The sequence below is a fragment of the Kwoniella shivajii genome, chromosome 6 (assembly GCF_035658355.1).
Source record: "Kwoniella shivajii chromosome 6, complete sequence".
Taxonomy (NCBI): Eukaryota; Fungi; Basidiomycota; class Tremellomycetes; order Tremellales; family Cryptococcaceae; genus Kwoniella; species Kwoniella shivajii.
Window position 1 is genome coordinate 1,606,470 of NC_085913.1, and position 17,916 is coordinate 1,624,385.

At 42.4% G+C, this 17,916-nt stretch overlaps 5 protein-coding genes across 5 annotated transcripts; all 5 read right to left on the reverse strand.

The window, feature by feature from the left end:
* Nucleotides 1–340: 340 nt before the first annotated feature.
* IL334_005055 (uncharacterized protein) lies at nt 341–2,474 on the reverse strand (the record flags this gene model as incomplete). The annotated part of the gene is made up of 10 exons (XM_062936769.1): nt 341–529; nt 604–953; nt 1,071–1,135; nt 1,222–1,312; nt 1,423–1,565; nt 1,667–1,740; nt 1,838–1,978; nt 2,061–2,088; nt 2,149–2,291; nt 2,370–2,474. 10 exons carry the CDS (start codon nt 2,472–2,474, stop codon nt 341–343), a joined length of 1,329 nt encoding a protein of 442 aa, XP_062792820.1.
* Nucleotides 2,475–3,603: 1,129 nt separating this feature from the next.
* Nucleotides 3,604–6,377, reverse strand: IL334_005056 (uncharacterized protein; the record flags this gene model as incomplete). The annotated part of the gene is made up of 8 exons (XM_062936770.1): nt 3,604–3,807; nt 3,879–4,079; nt 4,146–4,349; nt 4,461–4,503; nt 4,558–4,642; nt 4,743–5,136; nt 5,231–5,392; nt 5,559–6,377. 8 exons carry the CDS (start codon nt 6,375–6,377, stop codon nt 3,604–3,606), a joined length of 2,112 nt encoding a protein of 703 aa, XP_062792821.1.
* Nucleotides 6,378–7,115: 738 nt separating this feature from the next.
* On the reverse strand, nt 7,116–8,378 carry IL334_005057 (uncharacterized protein; the record flags this gene model as incomplete). The annotated part of the gene is made up of 2 exons (XM_062936771.1): nt 7,116–7,712; nt 7,791–8,378. 2 exons carry the CDS (start codon nt 8,376–8,378, stop codon nt 7,116–7,118), a joined length of 1,185 nt encoding a protein of 394 aa, XP_062792822.1.
* Nucleotides 8,379–11,173: 2,795 nt separating this feature from the next.
* IL334_005058 (uncharacterized protein) lies at nt 11,174–14,366 on the reverse strand (the record flags this gene model as incomplete). Its single annotated transcript, XM_062936772.1, has 9 exons — nt 11,174–11,344; nt 11,444–11,878; nt 11,936–12,000; nt 12,058–12,203; nt 12,264–12,386; nt 12,447–12,844; nt 12,915–13,116; nt 13,200–14,221; nt 14,349–14,366. 9 exons carry the CDS (start codon nt 14,364–14,366, stop codon nt 11,174–11,176), a joined length of 2,580 nt encoding a protein of 859 aa, XP_062792823.1.
* Nucleotides 14,367–16,678: 2,312 nt separating this feature from the next.
* On the reverse strand, nt 16,679–17,528 carry IL334_005059 (uncharacterized protein; the record flags this gene model as incomplete). The annotated part of the gene is made up of 2 exons (XM_062936773.1): nt 16,679–17,307; nt 17,378–17,528. The coding sequence occupies 2 exons, from the start codon at nt 17,526–17,528 to the stop codon at nt 16,679–16,681; spliced, it is 780 nt and encodes a 259-aa protein (XP_062792824.1).
* Nucleotides 17,529–17,916: the final 388 nt, after the last annotated feature.

Consider the following 17,916-nt stretch of genomic DNA (forward strand, 5'->3'; position numbering starts at 1 on the left):
ATTTTCCGATAGTTGCAAGCTCATCCAGCATGTCGGTGGTGGATATTTCTGAGTGTCAGAAGCAAGACAAGTGCATAGACCAAACAAGATATGTCTATTCACTCCACCTACCTGCAGTGGTGTCTTCACTGATGTGAGACTTGTGATATATCGCCCCTAATTAGCTGAAATACTCCGATACATCCTGAAAAATCACAGACATTTCAGTACTAACCCTACAGTATACCGAAAATTACAATAACGAATGTCACGAATTTCGTATTGAAACACCATCACAGAGCTTCTCGAACGACAACAAACATAAGAAACCGATACTATCTGATTTTTCATTCGAGTCATCTTACGCTGCTCTGCCTGGACCATCGTATAACCTATCTGTTGAAGCCCAACTATTAGGTGGATGATCCCAAGTCGTAACATCGTCCTCTTGGGATCGATTACTCTGTAATCTATTTCTGCCTAAAGTAGGCAAATGATGATGTTCGACGCCATCCGGTCCAACAACACTCTGACTCTGTTCAGTTTCAATCTACATGTTGAGCGTCAATCGTAAGCTCATTGTACATATTATGATCTATCACATTCGAAATGATAGATACTTACCAGAACGAATGGACTATCAGATTTTGATTTTGGTGTGAACGGTGATGATATGATACCCAATTCCAGATTCTTCTCCTTATCGTTATGGTCAGGGTTACGATCACGCTGAACTTGTCTACTAACGAAAATTCGACCACCATTTTTATTCACATGTCCATTCGAGCCTGAACCTGAACCTAAACCCGAGCCTGAACCTGATCTTGATCTTGATCCGGAAAATACATCTACACCTTCTTTGATCAATTTCCGATCCAAAATCTTCCTGATAGTCTGTCTCCCTACTAAAGTCGACAAGACTGAATGATAGTATAATACAGGTAATATCGAAGTGAAAATCCTTCTGAAATCGGCTACGAAATACCATATACAAGTCAGTCAGTCAGTCAGTCAATTGATCATTATTGCTTTCTTCCCAGAAATTCTGGCAAAAGTGATGATGAATAGTAAGGTGGATATTGTAGACTCACTCAAAGGTGAACCTGCTTTACTACTGGTTGATTCCAGTATCAATAAGCAAAGTACAGGCGGAAGCCTAATGTGACAGATGGTACTCTATTCCATCAGTATTTTTTGATCTCGGATATCTTTCGACGACCGACACAGTATGATATAGCTCACATAGTCTCGTACACCAGCGAAATAAGTTTCTTGAATAGTTTCGATTGATTGTGAAATATACCTTGCTTAGATTTGAATAACATGAAAGTCACTATCGAGCATGCGAGCAAACCATAAGCGATCAATATCTATCTCGACAATCACACTTTTCTGTCTGTTCTCTCTTTTCCTCAGGCGGGACGGGGAAAGGCATACACTTACTAAACAGACATAAAATACCATCGACAGCAAAAGTGATCGCTCCCCAAGCTTGAAACCATTTGATCGTGCCACCCATAATTTCCTGTAAATCTTTCACCACTTCAATAGTCAAGTGAGGCATTTTCAGTCCGTTAACAACGGCGCTAATATGAACAAGCCAAGACGAAGAATCGTTTCAGTTTTCAAGTGTATATCGAGGATTGCTGTTCGGAATGGGACATATTTGATCAAGGCTGTCACTCACATGATGGCAACAGCGAATTGAGCAATAACACCTAATGCGAATGGTGGAACGATATACCATTTATTACCTGACATCTATCACATAGTCAATACTCGACAGTCAGCACACCACTCGATATATGGTAGACCAGATAATATCGTTGGACTGGTGGAAACGGTAGTGGTGACTCACTCTCCAAGCTCGGTACGTATAATATACCGCACCAGCAGCATTGAATATGGCACCAATAAGTAAATGTGACATGTCAGCTAACATGAGGAATCTGAAATGGGATGCGATATTGGTTTCGTTTTCATGGATCAATTTGTACGCCTAAAGTATAACCTCGCAGCATTAGCCACGTCACTCTTATCGTCTCTTTTGTCCATGATACACGAGACGAAACGAAACTCACTTGAGCAGAAGTCAGACCTAGAGCCCCGCTAACGTGGCCCTCCTGCGTCAGCTCTGCTATCTGTCAATGCCGATTCATTGATACTCACACAGACATTATAGCTCCTAGACCTACTGCTTCTAATAACCAAATGGAATCTGATTGAGTGAAATATTCGAAATAGCTTAGAGTATTTGATAATATTGAAGAAACTATTAAAGCTTGAATGATAGTTCCTACTGTTGCATACCACTGACAGTCCACGTTGTCAGCTCAATTCTGAAAATGAAATCTTGAAATGCGAATCATGACTTATGATGGGCGACTGACTGTTGTACTAGGTACACTACTTCCCATCTGTTTCCATAATATAGTATTCACATCCATACCTGACATCCCGGGTACCAGCCCCACCGAAGATGTTACATTAGACATCGTGTAGAGCGAACTAAGATACAATTCGGTATGTGAGGTGAGAATTGCGATTGTCACAACGAGATTCCGGTCAGTGTATGCAATGCGAGCTGTGAAAGGTAAAAGATATCAAGTAAAATGCTGTGAGAATACTCTGCTTGATATCTCAAGATCGTTTTCATATATACGAAGTAGATGAAACCTATTTTCATCCGAAGCTTTCATCTTCACTAAAGGTCATTTCAATTCCCATTGCATCGACAAAAGGTTTCATGGGAACACCTTTGGAAAAGAAAAGGTGTTCAAATGAGATTGATCGATAATTGATCCGGGAGAGGAAAGGGGAGGCTTATTGATTGACAACGTTCCTTTGTTGCACATTGACTATGTGTATTCTTGCGTACATCGTATGCACAGTCATTCCCGTTTATGTCAAAGGAGACCAAGGAAACAGGCTAGAACACCAAGAGAACGAACAGAACAGGATGGACGGATGACTTTTACTCAGACATTCAATTAGGAGATTTCCTGTGTGCGTTTTGCGATAACATATCGTTCCTGCTTTGCACGTACCTTTATTGGAAAGGGTGTTCAAGCAAGCACACAAGGATACGAGCGAAAATGCTGAGCAGCCTTGCGGTAAGAACGCCTTTGTTATTGGACTGCGCCTCCTCCGTCTTGCTTGATATGTGTATGGTCGACATGTTGATTGTGTGTGTTAATGTGTGCTAACAACATTTTCAGTGCCACACACAATCTGCTAAATGTATCCAACTTTTCTGTGTGTGTGATCGTAATGTGTATAGACGCCGTACCTTTTCTCGTCTATCACAAGGAACCGAGCTCGAGAGACCTTTTTAGTCAATTGCAAGATTGGATCAAATCCTGCGATTTGCATCCGAAAATGTAGGCTCTCAGATCAAGTGGTCCGAGTGAGATTCGGCCGCCGCACAAGATGAACGATTCGAAAGATTCGGTACTCATAGTCTTTGCTACCAAAAAAGAGATGTAGTCCGCCCTAGTTTCTAACAAAGATATACATCAAGATACAACGTCTCGCTTCCCAACCATTCACCTATCATTGGTCCTCCTTCACCTGTTCTTCCCCCTTGTGTATAATTACCAAGGGGCTGTTCCTCGTGATACCATTTTACGCTGTGGCAGAGATTTCTCTTTCTCTTGGATTCCTTTCTCTACCACTTTCTCTACCATTCTTACTTGCTGTTCGTGGTTTTGGTCCATGATTCTTCGGTGGTCTCGTCCAGAACTTTACGCCGGCAGCTCTTGAAACAGTTACTATCGAGCTTTGAACCATATGAACTCCACTCAACAAGTTACCTTCTACCACTCGAGCCTGGAAACGCAATCATCATATCAGAATCATGAATCGAATGATTTTATGGGGGGTTGTATAATGTGACTCACTAAGACAGGCTGTAAGAGAGCTACCTCGCTTCGAGGAGGTGCAGGATGGTATATACTAGATTTTACGTTTATTGGTAAATGAGATTTCGAATGTCCATGGCCTGAAAGAGATACAGAACTGCCACCAGCTGCTAATCTGTGATGTGAAGTGGTGGGATGATGATGCCTTGGTCTATGCAAAGCTGCAGCCGAAAAGTCCCACTAACAGCAGTACGATCAACCCGGGATCAATGCAATTTCTGACTTGGAAGCGGACGCTGTACTCACGAGTATCAATTTAGCATCTTCGCCTACACTTGCAAATCTGTAGGCTCTAGCTTCTCCCCTAGATTGGTCAAAGGCGATAGATGTTACGAATGCAGCATGACCTTGACATCTAGCTACGATACGCGATTCCCTTGCTGAAAATATCGTTATCAAATCGTCTTGACCGCCTACAGCAACAAATCGAGAGTCGGGAGACCATGCGATCTGTGCATTGGAACGAATCAGCATGTTGACGAAAATTTGGATCAGACGCAGGTAGGATAAGCTGCAAGCGGTCACGATCTTACATAGTGAAAATGACTGAGGGTTACTCACACAGTTGAGAGAACCGAAATAACCCGCAAAAGTATCTGTCAATCTATTGACAATTTTTGAGCATTCCCACATTTCGATAAACTGATTGACAACTCACTGCTCTTCGGCAACATCTATCATTCTGAGATTTCCATCTTCTGCGGCGACAGCTAAGAAACGTCCATCTGGCGAGTAGGCCATAGCTAGTACCGATTACGAGAGTCAGCTTCTCTGATAGCCGTATTGTACCAACCAATTTCGCCGACGATCTCCCTATATCAGGATCAGAAAAAGTGGACTCACCTGTAACTTTGGTCTTTTCGATTTTCCAAGCAGCAATTGGATTTTTGCCTGCCCACATACTTATATCTTTTTGTTTACCTAAACCCAGCTGTGACCAATCTTCATTTTTCCATTTAATCAAACCTTCTTCCCATTCGCCTTGTTCATCAGGTTTAGGGGTAGGTTGATTCGAATTCGTGTTCGTGTTCGTGTTTGTATTGGAAGTTGCAGAATCTCTTCTTGCAGAATCAAAGTAATTATTCCAGGGTAAAACGTATCCCATAACAGTAGCGACTGGATCATCGGCGAATAAATGGAATCGAAGGATAGTAGAATCCGCAAAATGAGCGATGAAATGATGTGGTTGACGAGGATCAAAATGAACTCCAAGAACTGCGGTATTATTGAGAAGACCCTGATGTCATGACAATCAGCATCTCAGCCTACATTTTCGAAACAATCGGTCTTCTTTTTTTCGTGTATTATAACGGGATGAAGGCCTCACTTACTCCTTTATTCAACCTGGAATATTTTCCAATTGCGAAGTCAACCCACACCAAATCACCCGATGAGAACCCTACGATAACATCTACTCTATCGGGACCCAGCGTATGAAGGTTGACAGCATGACAAGATGGGACTTGAGAGAACGTGACTCGGGTGAGGGGTTCCTAAAGGATTGCGTGAAGGATTAGCGTGAGGCTCATTGTCATACCATGCTAACAGGTAAAAGTCCTCTTCCACCGAGGTCACGTTCGATAAACATTCTCTCTCTACCGGCGATGGGGTCCGAGAACATGTAGCATAAACACAGAAGACCAAGATTCATATACTTACTCTTGTCTTGCCTCCTTCTTCACCCCAAGCGAAAGTCCTACCCAAATTCCAAAAGCCCCACTTGGCCATTTCACCTCCATTCCTTCCTCTTTCCGCCAGATTCTTCAGCAAGTTCTCCTGGATTTGAGTTCTCGTAACGAAGGTTGAACTTGATGACCTCAGACTATTCTTCGGACGAGGAATGACATTGGCCGTGGTCTGATTTTTTGTGAATGGGATTCTTTTACCACCACTAGTAGTAAAAGGTAATTCTAAAGGTACGACAGGTAATTCAGAAGGGGAAGTTGGATCTGAATCTTCTGATGATATAGAATGTTCATATCCATATCCAGTATCTTCTTTTGGTGGTGCTTGTTGTTGAGGATCGAAATTACCCTGTTGTTGTTGTTGTTTGCCTAATAATCCACCGAAACCTCTTTCACCGATGACTTTAGGTGGGAACCAAACGTTTACAAAAGACATTTTGACTGGATTAGGTGGTTGTGCTTGACCATTTACGACTGAAGAGTTGTATGACATTGCGGTAGATGCAGGTGGTCCCATTGGTCCTGGCATCATTCCAGGTCCAGCAACCATGAATCCACTTGCTCCAGCTAAAAAAGTATTGGTACTTTGCATTTGTTTAGCCAATTCTGTAGCCGTGGGATGTGCTGGACTACCTATGTTCGTGAATGCCTCTGGATTCAAAATGTATGTCCCTTCAGGTGCATACAATCGATCTGGTAGGTCTGGTACCGGTACGATGGGTACAGCTGGAACCACAGGTCGAGGTGGTAAGGGTCGAAAGAAGGCCGTTGGTGGTGGGATATACAACTCCATTTTGTTGGTCCTGCTCTGCGATGCGATGTATGGGTGATATGGACGTTATGCGACAGGTGTGGAATGTAGATAGCATATGATGTCAAGTGTGTAGAGTATATATGTATGTGACATTGAAAGAAGTGTGGTGGATGGTGATGACTCCTCACGTGATGATCATTGGATCGCAGTTACTACGTTAACGTTGTTCGGTGTTGTCTTCGGCCCGAGAAACAGCGACCAAAGTGGAGAAAAGTGGGACAGGAATTAAGGGTAAGAAAGGTATTCCCACTCCCCTAAAAGCCTTGAATGACGCTGAATATTTCAAAACGCTATATACATTCAGAACATCTAGATATACCAGAGACAGCGAAGCGATTGTGTTACTACTCATGCAAAACAACTTCTTACTCGCAATATTGACACCTGTTCAACACTAGTAGGAAATAATGCGAGGACCATGTGTCGTCCTGAACCGACTGTGACAGGCGGCAGTCTTGGCACGGTCGTATTTCAGTGGAACGATATGCTATCTATCGTCTCCTTTAAGATATGCATGGATTATATGATACATTGTGCATCGTTCACTATGGGACTAAGAAAAGTATGAGGATGGATGCGATTATAGTAACAAATGGCGACAAAGTTTACATACGTACATTGAATGCGAGAATTCCAATTCTCAACGGTACATAGATACGGGGAAACAATGGGAGAACACGGCAGGACAAAGTTGAACTTTTAGTCAGAGACTCAGTTTTAACCCCATAACGTCGTTCCAGCAATCATGGGTTTTGGAGTTGGCATTTCACCACTGACGATAATCTTGATTGGGTTTTGAGGACCTCTTTGATTGATTTGTTTAGCTAAGATTTCTTTCTCAGCTTGAAATGGTATATCCCAATCTTTGGAATCGTCCAATACGTTTAACAACCATTCGTTTTCACTCGATTCTCCGTCGGGAGGTGATCCTCTTCCTATACCCAATCCCACTTTCCCACATGATTTAAGGGTAGCTCTACAAGCTTTTGTAGAGAATGATAGTTGGTTTTGGAAAGGTGAAGAAGAAGAAAAAGATAAAGGTTGTTCCTTGTCTACGATATTAACGGCGTATGCTGCAGACGGAAGTGAATAAGGTGATATGGTACAGCTTTCAGGTGAAATTATCCTTTCCATAGGAGGACTGGGAGTTGGACTTGACAATTGGAATTGATCAACTTTTTTAGGGAAATCACCGAAAAACGTTAATGTTGGTAATGGGACATCTGCAGGTGGTTTAGGTGATCTTGTACTGCGTTGAATAACAGCGTAAGGTAAAGAAGGTGAAGGCACATGGTCTGGAATATCAGATGAAACCTGTTCACGATAAAGCCCAGTGATCAGTATGTAGTCACGGTGCATGGCAATTGAAACCGGAAAGAGAAGGGTACTTACCTCTAAGATCGAATTAGATATTATCGCTTCTCTCACTCCAATCCACCATGATCCGACCTTATCTTCAAGCTCTACTCTGTGTTTTGCGAGTTTAGCAGCTCGTTTACTATCATAATCTTCTGATTTTTCAAAATCATATCGATCACCCGATATTATTTTATTCAAGCGAGAACGACCTCTTGGAATGATATCACTACCTTTCGAGTTGATGGTATTGGTCCTGGTGTGTTGAGTAGCTATTGAAGAACTACCACATCTCGATGAAGATGTATCAGAAACGTTCTCGGTTGGTTTCGTTTCGATTGGAGCTGATTTACAATCTTCGATCAGGACCTGAATCTCCATATTCGGGTCCAGTAGGGAATCTTTAGGTGGAAGAGCTTTTCCTGTTGAATGATATTTTGAATGTAAGCTAGATGATGATGCCTCGAGATCTGATTGATCCAATCTGATTTTGGGTGTAGGAAAACTTTGAAGTAATGAATGATAATGTTGAGATATAGATGCGTGATATGCTGTAATGTTGAAATCATTCTTTAGCGACACAGATGAATTTTGAGCTGTTACTGCTAGATGTGAGTTCGACATGATTCCAAATAGTTGAAGGGATTATCACAATTTCGACTGAAACGAAAGAGAGAGAAAGAGTGAGTTGTGATCGTGGCTGTTCTGGCGGTTTCAACTAAAACATCGAGGCTGGAGTCAAGACTGAATATATCGTCGTTGAGATGAAAGATGTGGGATGATAAAGGAATGGACAATGATGTGCCTTTGAGATTGGATTTACGATCTACAATTGCGAATGTCTTTGTTCTAGTCCTGTTGAGGCCAAGTAGGCTGGAATCGGATTGGGGTATGGTGGCGTTGTGAGGTTCCTGGATGATATGATACGTTTCGTTTGAAATACAATCATGTATATATATTGGGTGAATTCCTTTGTGCTGTTGTATGTGGTGACCGATCCTCCAAGGATAGAAGAGTGAAATGATCGTCCAGCTGCGTTCCGATCAAGTAAAAAGCACGTCAAGATGGGCAAACAGGATGATCATTTCAATTGCCGCTATACAGGATGGGATATGAAAGAGTGATGTAAGATTTTTAACATTTTGCTGGGTGCCTTTTTTTCGAACCTGATTTTCCAACCCCGTGATCCTGAAAATAAAACTATACTAATAAAAAGGATGATCGTCGCCCACAGCTCTTTTTTCGTCACAAAAAGCTAGAAGAAAGTCTGGAATCTGATACTCTATAATTAACGTACACTCTGCCCGTGCTCTAGCTTTTACAGTCACTAAGAAGATCCCGGTGGGTAGAACCTTAAATGAAGCACGGGGTATATTGCTTTGCTCTCTTTGGAACCGAGGAATGCGCTTGTGTAGAAGTAATGTATCTCAGACGATGAGGTAAGGGAGTTGAGCTTATAGGTACATCACAGCGATAGGCAGCAGAAAGTAGATTCTATCTAAGAGATGAACACGTTCAAGCTACACTCCACCATTGTCCATCTTCTCGCATCATCAATGAACTCCTTCCGCTTTTGAAGCCGCAGAGAGTTGCACAGGGATTGAAGGTCAGAGACGTCATGAATCAGGTGGTATCTCGTTCACCCGGACGGTTTTGGGTAAAATCTTCTCTCTTTGTCATCTGCATGACCAAAACAATCCGAGCTAGAGGTCGTTTGAGTGCTTGTAATCGGAAGTATAAAATCACCCATGTTGGGTGGTATGATGATCAAACGCCGTATTTATACATCTAAGGTAATCACGAGCACAGATCTTAGGGGGATCTTTGTTATGGGCTGGTTCCTGAAAAGGTGAATGATCGAACGTGAATGTGATTGAATGTGATGACAACGTAAAATGCACCATAGGTCAACGTCTTGAGTGAAGTGAAGAAAAGTTTGATCCAATTAAAGTGGGTGTTGCACCTCATTTCGTGATTTACGTTTTCCTTAACGAACAGAACGTAAGCTTGTACTCTAAAGCAGCAATCTGGGATGTACAGAAGTAGTTTACACAAAAGGGAAAACAAAACTTTGTAACCAAAAATCTCATAATAATCGATCGATCGTCGATCATTAACCGTTTTGCATGAACCCGTCTTATTCGGAAACTCAAATGTAATCACCGGACGATCTTCCAAGTCTAGTCAAAGTAGTAGAAACAAGAAGGAATGATATGCGGACAAGATACATCAAAATCATTGTCCAAATTGAATCGTAAAAATCGACACTCAAGTTCTTTGGTGTCTTTTCCTAGTCTCTGTCCTCAGTCGTGTGGATCCTCCCCTAAGCAAGTTATAGATTTCCAATACACCTAAAGCTGAACGGCTGTACTATTTATCGAGTCCTTGAACGATGGGGTTTGATGAGTCCTTTCGGTTCTGACCGAGAGGAAATTCAGAATTCAAAATTCAGAATTCAGAATCCGACTGGATACCGGAATGATGAGAAAAGACAAAGCATGCCTTGATTCATCGTTGATTAGAGTTCAAGCAGAAAAGCTAACTTGATTCTGATTGACTGAAGAGCTGAACGTATGAGTTAACCTCGATGAAAGGTCAATTGACACCAATAGAAGTATGATTACCTCGATAATATCACTTTCCCTCCTATTTCATACTCTCTCAAGATTATAGGTCGAGGCACGATACGAATACGCATTTCGTCCCGTAATTCCAAGGAAAGATGTCTTCCAATCTCAATTATCTATCAATCCCTCACCCGTTTCTCCCCATTCCACCAGCAAGTTCCATTACTCCATCTGCAGTCAACCGTCCCCAATTAGCTGATCCAACAAATGATTCGTACGAATTACTGATTTTAGTCGACAGAGAAATCAAGAGTGAATTGGCGAAGAAGCAAATTGAGATTGAAAATATACGAGAGGGTATTAGGAGTCTTCAAGCAATATAGTACAGCAGGAATGGGAAATGTATATTTCAATCAACCTTGAGTAAGACTGTAAGTAATAGAAAATCCCGGAAAATAAATCGTTGAAGCTGAAAAGATCGAAAGATGATCGCATAGATGACGATCAGATAGCACTTTGACGACATTTCCATATCCCATTCATCCACCCTTTTCCATCCAGCCATCCGCAATTCTTACACAAGAACGAAACATAACATAGGGTTTAATCATTCATTCGTCATCTGGTAATTTGGTATAGATTCAAAAAGAAAAATTACATGTATAGACTGAACTGCCCGCTAATCACATGATAGAGATAGACTGATATTCGGTCTAAAAATGGCGAGAAGAAAAGAGTATTATACTTTATTTGATTTAACTAAACGTTTCTGAAAGGAAAAAAGAGAAACACAAAAAAATCATATCGCCACATCATGCAAACGTTCTCATCCTTCATTTCATTGCGCCAACCTCAATCCATCTCAACATCGCTTTGTCTTCTTGTTCTCAGCCCATCACCATCTGCTTCATCTTCATATTCTTCCTCCTCTTCCTCTTCATCCTCGTCATCTTCGTCATCTACAGCGTTCTCAGTATCGCTATCATCCGAATCCATTTGTTGTTCAGCTAACATTGAGTGAGGCTGTATTGGAAGAGAGTTATCTCAGCGTTGATGCACACCAAAAGAAAGAATTTTTTTGCCAAGGATTCCCATGGTATTCAGATGAAATTATCAACTTACCATTAATGACTCGCCGGTATATGTAAAACCCCTAAAGTTTTCTTGTACACTACTTGTCAATGGACTTCCTGATGCACCTGGTAAAGGTGGTCTTTGGGATTTATTTATTGCCATTCCAGCGTTCATATGACTTGCAGAGCTTAATGAACCTCCCGGACCAAGATAAGCATGTTTACTAGTTTGTGAAGATTGCGAATCAGAAATTGATTCATTATCTTCCCAAGGTACGATACCAGCTTCGATTAAAGATGAATTGGTGAATTCTGGATCAAAGTTTGCGACAGACTCATCGGAATCGACAATAGGTTTGAAAGGTGGTGTGATTTGTTTTTTGTATAATAGATCCCAATCAATAGATTTGAAGAAAGGATGTTCTTTAAGCTCTGCTGTACCTGCTCGAGCACCTAATCGGTTTTGAGGGTTTCGGTTGAGTAGCTAGCACAAATTGTTTAGCTTCAATCTAGGAATACCGAAATGATAAGCTAAACTCACCCCTTTGACAAACTGTTTACCGTCATCATCGATAACATGTTTAGGGAATCGGATTTTTCCGTAACCTGTCGATACAGTTGCTTAGCAGGTGAAGTTTAAAGGGATACCCTCAAAACACTCACAGATCAAACGATACATCTCTTGGGTCTGTTCGGCATAGAAAGGACTCCATCCACAACACATCTCGAAAAGTAATACACCTAAAGACCAGAAATCGACATGTTTACCATATCCCTTCTCGTCAAGCAGAACTTCCGGAGCAAGGTATCTACGATCGAGATACAAATAAGTGATTGATCTCTTTTAGCATGGTACTTGATTAACTCACTCGGTAGTACCACAGAAGGTGTTGGTGAGCTTATCATCTGTCAAGTCAGGTTTGGACAATCCGAAATCACATAAAGCTACGTGACCTGTAGCGTCAAGTAGGATGTTTTCAGGTTTAAGATCACTTCATATCGAAATGGTGATCAGCATCTTTACCTCTTTTACTGATAGATCAAATACTCACCGATAGACAATATCGTATTTGTGCAAATGTTCCAAAGCCAAAACCAATTCTGCAATGTAGAACCTAGCTCTATCTTCACTAAAGCGTCCTTCTTTTTGTAAATGCCAAAATAATTCTCCACCACATTTGTAATCTGTTACAAAGTATAAATCTCTATCCGTTTGGAAGGAGAATTTCAGTCCGACCAAGAATGGACATTCAAGACTTCTTTGAAGAATTTTCCTTTCTCCAATTGTATGAGCGACTTCTTTCTTTGCGACAATTTCCTTCTTAGATAAGACCTTCATTGCGTAAATTCGTCGTGTATCCTTCTTTCGCACCTGGAATACACGTCCAAATGTTCCTTTTCCAATCAATTTGAGGAATTCGAAGTCAGAAGGTTTAAGTGACATTGATTTCTGAATATGGAGGCAATTGGTTAGACTCAGAGTCATACAGGGGATATGCAATATTTTGTTCGGTACTCACCCTAATCATCTTGTAAGTCATTTGGATCCAGATTTCTCCAGTCACATGTTCATTCCCTCTGGTAGCTAATTTATACCAGTTATCAAGGGTAAAGCCATCTTGAAGAACAGGTTTGATATCCAACATTCCCAAAAAGCCTTCGCCCGCACGACCTTTATCATATACTGATACGTGGAGAGCAGATCGATTAGAAGTAAGATCACTGTGCACCCGATTACGTGTTAGCTTCTGTAGGCGTACATGCGACCCCACTGCGTAATTGTTTCTCTGAGTGAAATAACTCACAAATTGACTTCCTCTTTCCACACTGGATCACCTGGACCAGGTTTACCAAGCCAGCTTCCACCGTTACTTGGTTCTTCAGCTCTGGGTGTCATTGCTCCACTGCCGTCACCCCTTGACTTGCTCCTGCCGACAGCATCGGCGAATGCTCTTGATATAGCTCCGACACCCAAACCACTGGTGCTTCTAGTCAAATTTCCAGGGGTTCCTACTGGTTGCGGTACGGACTGGGTGAACGGAACTGCAGTGTGAGAAGTGGTCTGATGGGGAGGACAAGAGACATATTCATTTTGTTCGAATTGGATGACGACGTATGGTTGAGGTGGGGAACCTCCGGGTGAATTAGTGACTGCCAAGCCTCTCGCCGAAATGACTTTAACATTAAGGGTACCTCTTGGTCCACCGCCTTCTCTATGTTGAGGTGTAGAAGTGCCACCAGTGTTAGCTGCCGATGACCCAGCGGTGGCATTCATGGGCTGATCTATTTCAGGTGGTGCTGGTAAAGAATCTGGGACAGTTGTAGGTGTTGTTGATCCATCATTGAGTTTACTCATTGCTTTCCTCATTTTGGGTGGCTCATGTAAACCGAAACCCATACCAGTATTCATTCCTACACTATCACCAACTGTTACTCCTGTTGTGGGTTGCCCTGCGCCTGGTGTACCAAGAGGTAAAGGCATAAAACCATGACTTGTTGGTGTTCTTGGTCCACCACCAGCACCCGGTTGTCCTCCCACAGCAGGTGACACTGGTCTTTTGCCGAGACCAGAATCAAGTGTTAGATTAGCTGTAGAACGACTCAATCCGCCACTTGGTGTATAACCGCTTCCTGCACCTTGACTACTAAACGATTGCACGTTGGTTGAGTCGAATGGATTGGCAGTTGGATGTGCGGATGCTCTTGGTGTCGCTTGGTCAGCAGGTCCACCAAGACTTGCGAATGATTGTGAAGGTGACAGCGTTGGGGAGGATGTTGCTTCGCGTTCTGAATGATTATGGTTGTGCGATGAGGAAGGCCACAGTTGCTAATGTAGTTTTATTAGATTAGCTCATCGACTTCATTTCAAGTGTCAAAACAGCTTTCTTATGGGATCATATCGTTGATTTCATGATGTGGGAGCAAAATTAGTGGCAAGCAAAAATTTGACGTACCTTGACACCCTTCAACATGATGAATTATGATATCAATTCGTAATTGCTTTTGGGGATTCCCAAGAAAGAATTGATGGTGAAAGATGGAGTATGTAAATGTATAGTAAATTCAAATGACAGCTGACTTGTTGTGATTATCTTTGCTTTTTTCTACTGGAGATGCACGAGAACAGAAGATTTGTGAGAAGATCTTGAATTATAAATCGGTTGCAACCGGGAACGTGTGGAAGCCGGGCGATGAAATATTGTGATGATACAACGTAAAAGAACGAGAAAAGACTTATGGATTTGATTGATATGAGAACAAAGAAGAAGTGACTATCTTATACGACGATGATGATGAAGATCATTAGTTGAGCTCCATCAGAACCATGGTACCAAGTGACTTACTGCTCAGTTACAGTTACTACTTACTACTACTAACTAAACTCACTAAGAGAAACTACCGCTAGTTCCAAAAGTGGGAGAAAATATGCGTCATCATACTGAAAAGCGGTGGATACCGCATCTATCAATTCTCATTTTGCCATGCGGTGGCTCCACATCCCAATCAACTTATATACGATATTCACCATTATTGCTCTGGATTGTTGTATGCATGAATGAATATATATATACGGTATACCTGATTCCAGCAAGAGATAAAATTAGACCTGGCATAACGTATCTTTGCGTTACCTCTCTGATGATTACGAGTAATCAGTCTTGGAAACGATTCCATTCTCATCCTCACTCAGCTGACCTTTTATGTATATATATATCCCCCAATTCCACTTCCAATTGCGGCAATTGATCAAGATGAGAAATAGAATAGACGCCGCGGCGTTATTGGAACCTGACAATTCTGATGTATTTACACTTAATTGCACCGACTTTACATATGGTGTGGCAGTGTGTTGGGTGGCATAAAACAGCTTATATACGCGACGGATAAAAAGCATGCATATGCCAATTTCAACACTACGTTTCACTGTCGTGCTTCCATCAGTGCCTTGACCTGTATGTATACAGCGCCTCCATGACATGCACAAAGTATCGATGGAAAACCCCTGAGGTTTTAACTCTGTCTTTGGAAATCTTGACCTTGATTGGAGGGATAATTCGGATTGGTGAGTTGATCGATAAGAGGCCAAGTCTGACTTCTACCTGTGCCGCTTGGAGGTGAGTAAGCCGACGAAGACTGTGATTGAGAGGCTTGAGTGCTCTCACTAGAAGGACAAAGAAGCTTCCTAAGCTTTTCGTCGCCTTCTTCGAAAGGATCGGCGGTGCGAGTGCTGGTCGTGCCGTAGGTGTCACTTCTTGGGAGGAAACTTCCGGGCTGCTGATCCGGATGGCTGAATTGGGGTGAATGAGAGGATATCGAGAGTAGCCCAGGAGGTAAGACTACATGTCCGTGATTATCCAACGATCTCCTCCTGTCATATGCAAAGGTGCCAGACGCAGTCGATGTAGGAGGGGAAGTGGCACGATCTCGGGAGGCTGGCACTTCCCATTCGACAAAGTCAGCCAAATGTCCGATAATTATTGAACTACGAAGGACAAAGTTTACCTGTCATTCCAAGAAGCTCAGCGAGCCTGTCAGAGCCTTTTTCGATGTCTGCGGCGCTTGTGGGCATATTCGACTGGGATCGCTCTCCAGCAAACAGAAATACAAATTCTAATGTGTAATTAATAGGAGAGAAAACGTATTCTGTATGTCAACAATTGAAAATACAAGTCAGATTTCAAGATCTGTGATTGCCTTTTTATACCTTACGGAACAATTTCAGTCTCGTTCCATTATTTCCCACCATCCATGATTTGTGTTGGAAATTTCCTTCGGGGCTTGTACCGCCCCGTTAGACTCCGATAGCTTCACCGACAAACAGTATGAAAAGCTTGCGTTGACTTAGCGATATCAAAGGTGGATGATCTTTGATGAGAGGAGAGGGATGACGTAGTATCGGGCATTGGTACAGAGGATCGTTTGACAAAGAGCCTTCCTTCAAGAAAGGATTTCAATGGAGTTTATAGCAGATAATGTTCAAGTGATCGGCTTGAAGGGCCAAATTTACCTGTTAAGTCCGCTAGCTTTACCACCTTTCCTATCCCCATTTCTTCGGACCCCAGCCTCAAGCACAAAAACTAACACGTGAAATAAGAGTGAATTACAAGATATGGTCAACAAGATTGGGTGTGTTGATCGGAATTTCAATGTATCCATGGCCATATGAGGATGATAACACACAATGTACGTCTTAGAAATACGCATAAATTGCATTACCTCCATCTCAATCTATCAACTCTGAACCATTCACGTTTTCCACCGAGCTATACTCTGGTCTGGCTGCTTAGTTTGACTTGAAGTAACTTGAGAAGTCGAAAGAAGCATTGGTCAAAGGTACAGATTGTTTCATGAACTTGCTGTCAGCACTCTTATTAGCAGAATTGGACGCTCGGGTGGAGTTTGAGTGAGTCATGAATGTTGTACGGTTCTCAGGCTTGACACCTAACATCCCTTGTAAACCATTGTATCCCTCTTCGAGCTTCCTTTCGACGTCAGCCCTCTTTGCCTCGGGCGTCTGAGTGACTGAAGGAGACACAGTGAAATGTGTTGAAGGCATAGTCCCAAAGGCCGATCCACCAGATGTGCATCGCCCAGTGAGAGGTCCATTAGATGGAGAAGAGCGTTCAGTAAAGAATCGATGATTTCCAGGGAAAAGAGGCCCGAAATCGGACTCTGAACGACTGTGCGGGGGCAATAGTGGTGGTGGACTGTAATATTGCTGAGCAGAGTCGGGTGGTACTTGTGGTTGTGACTCTGAGGGACTCCAGTATGAGTGGTGAGGTGATTCTCCGGGGACAAAGGAGGGAGCGTACGAATGAAATGAATTCATAGGGGAGTCCATCCCTACATGAAAGCCAGGTGGTCCCATATTCATACCAGATTGGTTAGCGTTAAAGGGATGATGTCCAGGTCCTATTCAGGTCATTAATAGATGTTCAAGGACTACTGAAATGTGTGTAATCATTATCGCGAATTGACTCACCGAGGCTTCTATCCACAGGACGATGGATTGGCGGGGGGAAGACGTTGCCCGGCGGAACAGATGGCATGACAGTATGACTGTACCCGGGATGAGCATAAGGGTCACCGTGAACTGGGGGAAGGTATTGGTATTGTTCTGGACGATCTGACATATTGAATTTAAGAATCAGTAATTGACTACAAGTAGTGTAGGCTGACTGGTTGGATCAGTTATTGGTTGGTATCAGTGATGACAGTGGAACGAATTGCAAGAGGAATATCAAGCAAGAAACGACAATTCATCAATGAAATGACGGGATGTATCCTTTTCATATCAGTAGCTTGGGTCATTGACCTATCGACTTTCCGTCCTATTGATGTTCTGAGCTTAAATAAGATGACACAGTCTTATATCTTCCGTAAATATCGAGGAGTCTTCTACCAATGGACGGTAAACATCATAGATGTCACAGATGAAGGTGCGCACCATAAGATAGGGATGAGAATCAAGGGAAGGAGGATGTGTCTCCTTTAATCTAGCTTCCAAGCCTTCTTGACCAC